Below are 13,657 nucleotides of genomic sequence, written 5' to 3' on the forward strand. Positions count from 1 at the left end.
AGTTCTATTTTTCGTTTTTTGAGGAATGTCCATACTGTTTTCCACAGTGTCTGCACCAATTTACATTCCCACCAACAGTGTATAGGGGTTCCCTTTTCTCCACATCCTCGCCAACATTTGTTATTTGTGTTCTTTTTGATGATAGCCATACTAAGAGGTGTCAGGGAACATCTCACTGTTTTTTTAAAAAATATAACTTTATTTATTTTTGGCTGTGTTGGGTCTTCGTTGCTGTGTGCGGGCGGGCTTTCTCTAGTTGCTGGGTGAGCGGGGGCTACTCTTCAGTGTGGGTTTCTCATCGTGGTGGCTTCTCTTGTTGTGGCGCATGGGCTCTAGAGCGCAGGCTCAGTAGTTGTGGCGCATGGGCTCAGTTGCTCTGCGGCATGTGGGATCTTCCCGGACCAGGGCTCGAACCCGTGTCCCCTGCATTGGCAGGCGGATTCTTAACCACTGTGCCACCAGGGAAGGCCCCTCACTGTGGTTTTGACTTGCATTTCTCTGACGATCAGTGATGTTGAGCATCTTTTCATGTACTCTTTGGCCATCTGCATGTCCTCTTTGGAAAAATGTTTATTCAGTTTGTCTGCCCATTTTTGATTGGGTTGTTTTGTTTTCTGATACTGATTTGTATAAGTTGTTTATATGTTTTTGATATTATCCCCTTATTAGTCACATCATTTGCAAATATTTCCTCCCAGTCAGTAGGTTGTCATTTCATTTTGTCTATGGTTTCCTTTGATGTGAAAAGTTTTTAAGTTTAATTAGATCCCACGTGTTTATTTTTGCTTTAGTTTCCTTTGCCTGAGGAGGCAGACCCACAAACACATTGCTACAATTTATGTAAAAGAATGTTCTGCCTACGTTTTCTTCTAGGAGTTTTATGGTTTCTGGTCTTACATTTAGGTCTTTAATCCATTTTGAGTTTATTTTTGTATATGGTATGAGAAAATGTACTAATTTCATTCTTTTACATGCAGTGGTACAGGTTTCCCAGTACCACTAATTGAAGAGACTATTTTCTCCACTGTATATTCTTGCCTCCTTCATTGTAGATTAATTGACCTTAAGTGCATGGGTTTAATTCTGGGCTCTCTATTCAGTCCCATTAATCCATGTGTCTGTTTTTGTGCCAGTATCATACTGTTTAGATTACCATAGTTTTTTAGTATAGTCTGAAGTCAGGGAGCATGATACCTCCAGTTCTGTTCTTCTTTCTCAAGACTGTTTTGGCTATTTAGGGTCTTTTGTGTTTCCAAACAAATTTTAAGATGATTTGTTCCAGTTCTGTGAAAAATGCTATTGGTATTTTGATAGGGATTGCACTGAATATGTAGATTGCCTTGGGTAGTATGATCATTTTAACAATATTAATTATATTCTTCCAATCCACAAACACAGTATATCTTTCCACCTGTTTATGACCTCTTCAATTTCTTTGATCAGTGTCTTATAGTTTTATGAGTACAGGTCTTTTACCTCCTTGGGTAGGTTTATTCCTAGGTATTTTATTCTTTTTGATGTAATTGTAAATGGGATTAATTTCTCTGACAGGTTGTTATTAGTGTCTGGAAATTTAACAGATTTCTGTATATTAATTTTGTGTCCTACAGCTTTACCAAATCCATTGATGAGCTGTGGTAGTTTTTTTGGTGGTGTATCTTTAGGATTTTCTATGTATAGTATAATGTCATCTACAAACAGTGACAGTTTTACTTCTTCTTTTCCAATTTGGATTCCTTTTATTGCCCTGCCTTGTGCAGAGGCTGCTGACCACTGGTGGGTGAGGCTGTGTCACAAGGTGGCTGGCTGCAGAACCCTGGAGTTAGTGCTGGCTTTCTGGTGAGCAGGGTCAGGGTCCAGGAGATCCCAGGGCTGACGCCCACCTACTGGTGCATTCAGCCAGGTCCTGGGGCTGGTGCCAGCCCAGTGGCAGGCAAAGTCAGGTCCTGGGGTCTGGCTGCAGAGTCCAGTGGTCCCAGAGGTTGTGTCTAAATATTGGTGGGTAAAGCCATTTTCTGACACAGCTGCTGTGGGTCTGGCATGTCTCACAGCTTGTGTTGGCCTACTGATGAGTTGGGCTGGATCCCAGGGCAGCTGGCAGCCAAGGTATCTCAGAGCTGGTGTTGGCCTGCTGGTGGGTGGGCTGGGTCCTGCCATGGCTGCAGTTGTCCTGAGGCTGCTGTCCACCTGCTGGTGGGTGAGGCTGGTTCTGAGGCTAGAGCAGGCTCACTGGGAGGCTGGGCTTGGGCCCAGGGAGTCTTAAGGCAGCCTCTTTGCTGGTGGGTAGGGCAGTATCTGCACCCGGTTAAATTGCTTGGCCTGAGGTGCCCCAGTTCTGGTGCCTTTAAGGCTGGTAGGCAGGGCTGGATCCCTCGGCTAATCAGCTAGAGGGAGGTTACAAAATGGCACTTGCCAGCACTAGTGTCCATGTGGTAGAATGAGCTCCCCCAATGCCTGAGGCCAGTGTCTGTATCCAGGGTTTGTTCCAGTTGCTTCCTTCTTCGCCAGGAGACTCTCCAAGATCAGCAGGTAGGTCTGACCCAGGCTCCTTTCTAAGCATTGCTTATGCCCTAGGTCTCAGAGCACGTGAGATTCTGTGTGCACCCTTTAAGAGCGGTGTCTCTATTTCCCACAGTGCTCCGGAACTCCTGAGAGTAAGCTCCACTGGCCTCCAAGGCCAAATGTTCTGAAGGCTCCTCTTCCTGGTGCAGATCCCTCGCTCCCTGGGGACAAGCTCTGCAACTGTAACTATTCTCCCATTTGTGAATCACCCACCTGGGGGTATACTGCGACTCCGCCTCTCCTACCCATCTCACTGTGGCTCCTCCTTTACATCTTTAGTTGCAGAAGATCTTTCCTGGTAGGTTCCGGTCTTTGTCGTCAATTGTCGTTCTGTAAATAGTTGTTATTTTGCTGTGCCCATGAGAGGGGGTGAACTCCTACTCTGTCACCTGGGGAACTCTCCTCTCACAGTAGTAAACATTTTAGGCTTTATGGGCCATACGATTTTTGTTGCAGTTACTCAACTTTGCCTTTGTAGCACTGAAGCAGCCATGAACACCACAAACAAATGAGCATGGCTGTGTGCTAATAAAAGTTTATTCAGGCAGCAGCTGGGTGAGATGATTTGCCCACTGGCAATTATTCGCTGATCCCTGATCTAAATGATTTTACATGAATCGATTTCCAAATGTGTTAAAAGAGTAAAATAATGATAAAAGTTTTGAAAAGGAATTCATAGCAATAGGCATAGCACCTAGTACGAGCCTAGTCAATTAGAGACATGCAATCATGCTAATTTCCTGATCTTTCCTCCATGTTTTAGTTCCCAGAGCCTCCCAAATACATACCCAAACCTACCTGGCTCCTGTGTTGCACGATGAGGTGCGTAGCACCTCTCAAGCCAGTGGGGTCTCTGAAGAGCTATGTGACTCCCATTGGTTGTAACAACGCATGGACCAAAACACAGCTTTGGATTCCTGAGGGCATATTATTCTCTAACACTTAGCATCCCATACCAATCCTAGCCCAAAGCAGTGTGTCTAAAGTTGCTTCCAAGTCTTTCGAGGAAAAGGGTGTCTCTAACATCTGAGTTTAAAAGCTGGGTGTCTTTGGCTGAATTGCTGAAGTCACTGAGCTTTACCTGCCTCAAAATAGGGACAATAATACCCACTGATAAGACTGTTTCCAGGATGAAGGGAGGGCATAGAGGATGCGTGTATAGTCTGTAGCATAGAAAGGGTTTGACAAATGTTAGCTATTATATTATTCAGAAACGTGACATAAAAACCAAGCGCATCAAGCCTCGAAGCAGCATTTCTAAAATACAGAAGACTCTCATGATGGTTTGAACATCAGTACGATGTGACGGCCCTGGGACTAAGGACTTTATATTATTTACTCATTAAAATAGAAAAAAAAAAACACCAAGCTCTGCAAGATATTATCATCTCAATTTTCTAGAGGTGAAAATGGAGGCTCACAGATGATGGAATCTGCCCAGGGCCACATGGGCAGTGGAGCTGGCCAAGGAGCTCAGGTTGTTTGGACAGGTCGGTAACAGCAGCAGTTGTAAACTGCCTCCTTTTTTTGACTCTCCCCTAAATGTAAACCCCCTCAATCTGTTTGTGCTCACCTGCTGCCATGGCGATGAATACCACCCAGCTGCCATACTGTACACTGGACGGGCTGGACACGCCCCTCGGTTGCAGGTTTCTTCCAAGTCCAGGTTTGGTTTCTTAATATTGCGGCACCGTCGCTCAGGGAAGGTTATCAGCTTGCCCTGGAAGGCCTTCTCGCTGCATTTCATTTCCCTCTTCCTTACCCCCAAACCACAGCTAGCGGAACACTAGGGGCCGAGAAGAGGCGTCAGTGTGCAGGCTCCACTGTTAAAGTCTGCTGAGCAGATGCGTTCTGACCTAAGGATGCACCATCCACGTGTAATCAGAGGGATGGGACTGCAGCAGGTCAACCACACCACAGCAGGATCCCGAAAGCACTGCACCCAGTCCCTCATGCTATAGAGGCCAGAGAATCGGAGTCCCTTTCCCAAGGTCACAGAATTCATCAGTACCATAAAACAAAATGAGGCCCTGCCCAGCAGGACCACGAGGTGCCACGTGGAGGGAGTGAGACAAAGTCAGAGAACGACAAGATTGGCAGGGGATGTGATCAGGGTCTCTGTGTAGTGACTGGATGTCCAGGAATACCTGAGGCCTCTCTGCAGAGTCAGGGGTCGGTGTGCCACGGAAGCAGAGCAGGGAGACTGGGGTTAGAGGCAGGGGAGGGGAAGAACCATCAGATCACACGTAACTTCCCTTCATTGTTACCCTGGCTCCGTCTTGGCTGAGATACAACCTGCAGCTGTGGTATGGCAGGAAAAACAAAGAGAGAAGGATGGAGGCTGAGGAAGAGTATGAGAAAACCTGTTTTTGTTTTAAACAGTATTATGGAATACTGTACGAAGCCTTGATGAACTGAATAAATCAGTAAGAACTGGCATCAGTGTAACCATCATAAATAATGAAGGACAGGGATAGGATCAAGATGCTGGAACACCAGGATGTGGAGCTCACCTTCTGCCACAAATACATCAAAAATCCACCTGCATGTGGAATGATTCTCACAGAACATCTACTGAGCCCTGGCAGAAGACCTCAGACTTTCAAAAGGGTAAGAAAATCTCCACATAACTGGGTAGGACAAAAGAAAAGAGGAAAAAAAAGAGAGAAAGGAATTGGGACAGGATCTGTGCCCCTGGGAGGAAACTGTGCAAGGGGAAAGCTTTCTGCGCCCTGGGAAGTCCCCTCATGGGCAGGGAGGTCAACCAGGACAGAGGGGAAGCTTTGGAGCCTTGGAGGAGCACAGCAACCAGTTTGTAGAGGGCAAAGAGGAGAGAGACCTGCATGGAGGGTTGGCACCACTGCCCGGCACCCCCTAGCCTGAGATGCTCCTCTGCTGAGGCAGGCTAGGTGCTGAGGCTCAGGATTTGGAAGTCAGACCCAGGGAGAGGACTGGGGTTGGTTGCTTGGAGACACCCAGAGGGGGCTAGGGCATGGTATGCCCCAGCTGAGGGAGTACAGAAAGAAGCCTGGGCCCATTAGAGAGGCAAGGCACTATTGTTGGGGGGAGGGGTGTGCTAGGAAGGGGGGCAAGACTGCCATAGGAGCTTCTTTCTCTGTGAGTGCACTCTCCGGCAGCAAAGTCCTGGAGGGGAAAGTCTGCAACCTAGGTTACTCTACCCAGCAAGATTACCATTTCGAATAGAAGGGGAGAGAAAGAATTTCTCAGACAAGCAAAAACTAAAAGAATACAGCAGTACTAAACCTAGCCTAAAAGAAATACTGAAAGGTCTTTTCTAAACAGAAAGGAAGATATAGGAAGGAGGAAATCACAAATGGAAAGTAAACCACTTAAATAATTCAATATAGAGATCAAAAGGAAAACAAAAACCTATCTGTGAAAGCAATGCTAAACACAAGGAACAGCAAAAGGATAAACATGAAGATGTAAAAAAAGGAGATTAAAATCATAAAATGTGGGGAAACAGTAAGAAAATGTAGTTTTTTTTTTTTTTAGAATGTGTTTGAGCCTATTTGACTATCAGTCTAAAGCAAGCAGATACAGGAAGGGGTTAACATACTTGAAAAACGGCAACCACAAATCAAAAATGTACAATAGATTCACAAAAACCAAAGGGAAGAAAACACAAGCATAAAATAAAAGGAAATCATTAAACCACAAAAAGAAAAAGAATGGAACAAAGAAGAAACAGAATTAACTGGAAGACAAGGTTTAAAATGGCAATAAATACGTATGTATCAATAATTACCTTAAATGTCAATGGACTGAATGCTCCCATCAAAAGACATAGAGTGGCAGACTGGATTAAAATACAAGAGACCCACCTTAGGGCAAAGGACACAAATAGATTGAAAATGAGGGGATGGAAGAAGATACTTCATACAAACAGAAACGACAGGAAAGCAGGAGTCACAATACTTGTATCAGACAAAATAGACTTTTTCTTTATGGCCTCTGTTTTAAAGAAGGACACTATATAATAGGAGGATCAATACAAGAAGAGGATTTTACACTCCTTAACATATATGCACCTAATATAGGAGCACCAAAATACATAAAACAAATACTAACAGACATAAAACAAATACTAACAGACATAAAGTCTCCAACTATTATTGTATTCCTGTCAATCTCTCCCTTGAACACCCCACTCACATCAATGGACATAGCTTCTAGACAGAAAATCAATAAGACAACAGAGATCCTAAATGATACAATAGAACAGTTAAACTTAATTGATATTTTCGGGACATTACATCCAAAAAAAAAAAAAAACAATACACATTCTTTTCAAGTGCACATGGAACATTCTCTAGGACTGACCACATACTAGGGCACAAAACTAACCTCAACACATTTAAGAGTATAGAAATTATTTCAAGCATCTTCTCTGACCACAATGGCATGAAACTAGAAATCAACCATAGGAAAAGAAATAAGAAAAAAACCGATTACATGGAGACTAAACGATGTGCTACTAGAAAAACCAGTGGGTCAACAAGGAAATCAAAAAAGAAACTAAAAAATACCTTGAAACAAATGAAATGAAAGCACAACCATACAAAATCTATGGGATGCAGCAAAATCAGTTCTTACAGGGAAGTTCCTAGAAATACATGCCTTCCTCAAAACAAGAAAAATCTCAAACAACTTAACCTACTACCTGAAATAATTAGAAAAAGGAGAGTAAACAAACCTAAAGGCAGCAGAAGGAAGGAAACAATACAGATCAGAGGAAATAAAACAGATTAAAAAAACAGTAGAAAAAAATCAGTAAAATCAAGAGCTGGTTCTTTGAAAGGGTAAACAAGATTGACAAACCTCTGACCAGACTCACCAAGAAGAAAAAGAGAACCCAAATAAACAAGAAATGAAAAATGCCTTAAAGACTTAAACATAAAACATGACACTGTAAAACTCCTAGAAGAGAGCATAGGCAAAACATTCTCTGACATAAATCATACCAGTGTTTTCTTAGGTCAGCTTCCCAAGGCAATAGAAATAAAAACAAAAATAAACAAATGGGACCTAAGCAAACTTACAAGGTTTTTCACAGCAAAGGAAACCATAAAAAAACTGAAAAGACAACCTGTGGAACAGGAGAAAACTTTTGCAAATGATGCAACCAACAAGGGCTTAATCTCCAAAATATACAAACAGCTCATACAACTTAGCAACAGAAAAAACAAACAAACCAATTGAAAAATGGGCAGAAGACCTAAATAAACATTTCTCCAAAGAAGACGTACAAATGGCCAATAGGCACGTGAAGAGATGCTCAACATCGCTGATTATTAGGGAAATGCAAATCAAAACTACAGTAAGGTACCACCTCACACTGGTCAGATGGCCGTTATTAAAAAGTCTACAAATAACAAATGCTGGAGAGGGTGTGGAGAAAAGGGAACCCTCCTGCACTGTTGGTGGGAATGTAAGTTGGTGCAGGCACTGTGGAAAACCGTATGGAGGTTCCTCAGAAAACTAAAAATAGAATTGCCACATGATCCAGCATATAACCAGACAAAAAACTTTAATTCAAAACGATACATGCACCCCTATGTTCATAGCAGTACTATTCACAATAGCCAAGACATGGAAGCAACCTAAATGTCCACTGACAGATGAATGGATAAAGAAAATGTGGTACATATATGAATGGAATATTACTCAGCCGTAAAAAAGAATGAAATTATGCCATTTGCAGCAACATGGATGGATCTAGAGATTATCATACTAAGTGAAATAAGTCAGAAAGAGAAAGACAAGTACCATATGAGATCACTTCTATGTGGAATCTAAGATACGACACAAATGAACGTATCTATGAAACAGAAACAGACACACAGACATAGAGAACAGACTTGTGGCTGCCAAAACAGAGGGGTGGAGGGAGAGGGATGGATTGGGAGGTTGGGGTTAGTACATGCAAATTATTACATTTAGAATGGATAAACTACAGGGTCCTGCTGTATAGTACAGGGAACTATATCCAATCTCCAGGGATAAACCATAATGGAAAAGAATATAGAAAAAAATGTATACATGTGTATAACTGAGTCACTTTGCTGTACAGCAGAAATTAGCACAACACTGTAAATCACCTCTACTTCAATAAAGATAAAATAAATACATAATGAAGGAGAACACTGAGGTTATACTTACAGCAGCTCTATGAGGGAGGGAGGTACAAGTGTTGGCTTCAAGGTGCCAAGGAGGAAAGTGAGGCATAGCCCAAGGTCACACCTGTAGTAATCACTGAAGGCTGCTTTTTAATGGGCTAAGTCTGATTCAAGCCCATGCCTTTAGCCATTAGGTTATAATGTCTCTTAAAGAAAATGAGCGAGGAGGAGAGAGGCGGACGTGTTGCTCTATACTTGTCATCTACATAGAATCAAAGGGCATTGATGGAAAAGACCCAGAGGCTGCTGGGATAGAAGCCCCTCCACTACTGGACCTCACCATCCCCACTAGTGACCTTTTCTCTTTCTTGGCATCTGTCTTGCTCACCAGACAGTGGACTCCATAGGAGCAGAGACCTCGCCTTATATATTACTGATGTACACTTCTGGTTTGGCGTCTTTTCTCATGTTTCCTATGCCTGTGAACTCAAAGGATTTTCCCAAGCTAGAAGTCTGGGAGGCATCTTTAAATCTTCCCTCTCCCCTACCCAACATATGCCTGAAGGTACCAGCTGGCCTCCTTAGGAACTCTCAAAGACCCTGCTTCCTGCCATCCCTGGAAAACTTTCATCTTCCATTTTCATCACTGCAATATCCAGGCAAGCGCCTACCCTGCCTCTGGCTTTGGGTTCCCCTCTGTCTGAGATGAAAACCTGATTGTTCCACTGCTTTATTTAAAATTTTAAATAGCTCCCCAACCTTTATAGGATATATTTGTAGCCCGCCACCCCCGGCCCTCACGATCTGTGCCTGATGAAACCTCCAGCTTCCACCCCGACCCCCTGCCCCGTTCCGCCCTGACTGCGCTATATTCTCCGGTCTCTCCCTTGCATAGGGTGCACCCTCTGTCTGAACAGCCCTGGCCCTGTCTTTGCCTGATTCCTGCCCATCCCTCAGGCTCACACTCCCTGGAAAGTCTCTTCTGCCAAGGTTTCCTCCTGACGCGGGGGTTGGGTGGACCTCAGGCTCTCCTGTGGAATCACAGACCTCTACCACAGCACTCTGCTTACCTTACCTGTATTTTTTTTTAATTTAAATTATTTATTTTTGGCTGTGTTGGGTCTTCATTGCTGTGTGTGGGCTTTCTCTAGTTGTGGCTCGCAGGCTCTAGAGCACAGGCTCGGTAGTTGTGGCGCACGGGCTTAGTTGCTCCGCGGCACGCGAGATCTTCCCGGACCAGGGCTCGAACCTGCCTCCCCTGCACTGGCAGGTGGATTCCCAACCACTGCGCCACCAGGGAAGTCCCACCTGTATTTTTATACACACGTTTTATGTGGTTTGGTACCTCGACGGCCCAGGCATTGCCCAATCAGTGTGATGCGTGCTTTTTTAATATGTGAGGAAGAAATCAGCAGGGAAGAATGAATAATAAGCAGCCACTTGGTATACATGTGTGGAACAGAAAGGAGCATTGAGTGTTTGGATGCTGGGGGATGAGCTGAGCATTCCCAATAAAACGCAGAACTACATCTAAACTCATACCTCACTCCACGAAGAGACGACCCACTGGAGCCGACTGTTCTTGGGACATCGTCCTAGGACGCAGCCCTCCTGCGATTCTGGTCTCGGGCTGCTGGCACACAAGCTCTCAGGGACGTCCTCCACTGTGGCAGAACTTTTACACAGGACTTCACGTTTCCTCACCCCTCGTCCACAGGTCTTAGAACACTTGAGATTTAAAAAAAGGCATGTACATGCTAGTCTCAAAAGACTGTCTTCCAGGTGAATTCCAGGTGAATGCATTAATGAAGGGTTTACAAAGCAATTTTTAAGCACTAGAACCAAATGCCCAATAAAATCCCTTGCAGCCAGCAGAATAAATCTTTCCTCCATCCAGAGCCTCTAAGTACAGATTAGTGTTCCCTTTCAACATTCTGAATGCCCAGGGGTTGCTGTGTTGCCCCAGGTCTGAAGACAAGTTTTATTCTTAATGGAGAAGGGAGGGATTCTGTGCACAGCACACATGATAACAATTTGGAAAATGGTACAGGGCCTATTCATTGATGTAACTGTATCTCTCTCTGGCACGAGGCAGTCAGTCTGGGCATTGGTGAAGGAGGACTGTCAGTGCTTTGGACAAGGAGGATAATAGCAAAGTATAATATGTACAATAGGGACGGCAACAGACCGTGACATTTATAAAAATGGGGTGGGAGTGTCCAATTCTTGCCCCTAACATCTGCTGTTTCTGGGCGGGGCATTGTGCTAACTCTTGGGGAAAAATTAAGTCAACACTCATCAAGTATTTGGGAGTAACTATGCACGGTGGGCCCATACTCTTCTACTCGTACTGTCCTGACCTTCACAAGAACTGTGAAATATGTAAGGCGGCAAATAATCTCCTGGATTTCAGATTTGTAGTTCAAAAGTTGCCAAGATCACTTAGAAGACTTTGGCCCCAGGCTGGGGTGTGCCCTCAAGGGACGTGTCCCCTCCCTGGCCTTTACAGTCTTCTTGTTCGCCTCTCATAAGGGCCGCACGAGATGTGGTCCCATTTGTCTTGACTCTTTGTGAGTTTGCAAACATCTGGGGCACCGTTCCAAGCCTGCTCAGGGGACCAATGGGAATTCTCATTCTTCATATTTCTAAGGGAGATGGAGACAGGATGATATCATAATAATCATCTCTCTGCAAACCGCAGCAGAGAACATTTATTTAATGCCTTCTGTGCATGATGATATACCTCAGTGTATACCAGGGCCTATATCACATGACCCTCTAACCAGCCCATGAGATAATTGCTATTATCCCATTTTACAAAGGAGGTGTCTGAGAGTCACAGAGCTCAGGTACCTTGACCAAGATGAGTCGACCGTCTGCCAAGTTGTGGAGATGGGCAAATTCGTCTGATATCAGACCAGGGCTCTGCACCCCTAAACATCTCTCATTCATGTTCATAACATCCAAGTAGTTAAATTCTTATTCAATAGAATTCTTATTTATCGCGATTTTTTTCCAGCATAAATTGCTTCCCAAATGGTTTCCAGAGCCATGGTCTCTAATGGAAGAACCGGTTGCTATCACAGTTCTGAAGGACCCCTTTCGTATTAAGTTCTCAAAAGGACATCTTTGGTTTTAGTTGTCAAATAAAAGGGGGTGTGAGGGTGCAAGGCTAAACTTCATCCGAAATCAGTACTCTCCAGGATGTAACGCACCCTATGCAGAAACTCGGTAGAAATGTGGTCAGGGGCTCCTACCTGGCTTCATAGTTCAGGTGATGAAACCTCTGCATTTTCTTTGCATTAATCCCTAAAACCGGCTTGCCATCCATGGTTTGGCAGAGGCTGGGCTCTTACCTGCAAGGATGCTGTGTACCAGGGTTCTTGGCACATTTTGGACCAGATAATTTCGGCGGGGGGCAGACAGTTTTTACAATGCCCTGTGCATCGTAGGGTGTTTCCCTCTACCAGCCAGATGCCAGTAGCACCATCCTCCAGAGCTGTGACGATCAAAACGTCTCCACGGCCAAATTCCCCTGGGGGGCAAACTGCCTCCAGATGAGACCCTCTGAGTTGTGAATGTCAGGCAGTTCTAGGGCTCTTCCAACTTCATGAGTTTGTACCTTTCATTGGGAGTTCATGGCAAGAGCCAACTTCACGCCCAACTCCTCTCTGCAGTCTAATAACTGCACCTCTCGCCCTTGAAGCAAGAGTTACATACCCTTTCTATGCCTAGTTCTTGCTATTTTCCGTTTGCTTTGGAGAATTCAGTAGCCAGTTTCATCTGCCAATCCTCCAACACTCACTAGTCTAGCCTAAATGGCCTCCATATTCTAATTTTTTAGGAGATTAGACTTTGAAATATTCTAAGCTGTGGTACAGGGTGGGGGGGGTCTCACTTCCGGCTGCATAAGCATCACTCCAAATGCTAATTAAAATGCCCCATTTCACATTAAGTCAGTGTGATTCCCACAAAGGTATCAACAGCTGAGACACTCTTAGGGGAAAAAAGATACCACCCATATTTTTGTCACCTTCCTTTTCCATGGGGAACGAGACCAATGACTCCAAGCCTTTCCCACTTACCTGAGACCAGGGCCCAGGGCTCCATTCTGGAGGGCAGGCATGACTGTTGCAGACTTGAACCTGAGTGGGTGTGCTCACTGGGCAGAGAGAATGCACTACCGCTTCCTCCTTTTGGAAGGGCTTCTTCTGGACACACTGGACCTTCCGGCTCTGCTGGCCCCCCGCACATGACCTGCTGCACACGCTCCATTCGCCTGGCTTCCAGCTTTCAGTGAAAGACAAAATTACTTCTGGTGAAGCTAAGACTATGGATCATCAATTCCAAAGCAGTTAATGTGAAAGATTAACCACCTGATGAAAGCCTCAGGTCAACTGTAGAACCAATATGGCCAATTCGTACTGATTCTGCTTTTATAGATTTTCAAGCCTATGTGAACGTGGTCCATTTGTAGGGAATCACATTTAATCACCACATAATTCTAGGGAAAAATACGTTCCTGTCCTCTGCAGGCAAAGAAACAGGTGCCATTTGGAAATGTGAGCGATTCATTCATTCAGCCAATTGGGATCTTAAACCCTGTGCCATGGGATCTCCTAGGCATTAGGGTTGGAAAAAATGAATGAAGTAATGCTTTTCCCATTAAGAAGCCTATGGAAGAGGTGGCTATGTGAACAAACAAAGAAGATACTTTCTGATAATTGCTACAAAGAAGTTAATAAAAGTACAATAATGAGACTAATGAAACAAGGGGTCAGTGATGGGGAGAGAGGGGGGTGTGTGTGTGTGTGTGTGCGTGTGTGCGTGCGAGCATCTGAAAGAGAGAGGGGTGCATTCAGAGAGGGTCTTACAAAGAATATTTCTAAGTAGGTGGTTCCTCCAACTACTTTTTCTGGTTAGCCTTAAACTTTACTGATGGGTTAGAGATATAA

The 13,657-nt window shown here is 44.3% G+C and overlaps 1 protein-coding gene across 2 annotated transcripts in view; it reads right to left on the reverse strand.

The window, feature by feature from the left end:
* Window positions 1-13,657, reverse strand: part of ADAMTS18 (ADAM metallopeptidase with thrombospondin type 1 motif 18) — a 163,909-nt gene that overhangs the window by 8,875 nt on the left and 141,377 nt on the right. For both annotated transcript variants that reach the window (XM_060083773.1, XM_060083772.1), the window contains 3 exons: window positions 12,788-12,992; window positions 10,245-10,430; window positions 4,136-4,348 (listed from right to left, as the gene is read on the reverse strand). In XM_060083773.1, coding sequence (XP_059939756.1) covers window positions 4,136-4,348; window positions 10,245-10,430; window positions 12,788-12,992 — 604 coding nt within the window. The remainder of the gene's footprint in view (window positions 1-4,135; window positions 4,349-10,244; window positions 10,431-12,787; window positions 12,993-13,657) is intronic.

Source organism: Mesoplodon densirostris, chromosome 19 (genome assembly GCF_025265405.1).
Source record: "Mesoplodon densirostris isolate mMesDen1 chromosome 19, mMesDen1 primary haplotype, whole genome shotgun sequence".
Lineage (NCBI taxonomy): Eukaryota > Metazoa > Chordata > Mammalia > Artiodactyla > Ziphiidae > Mesoplodon > Mesoplodon densirostris.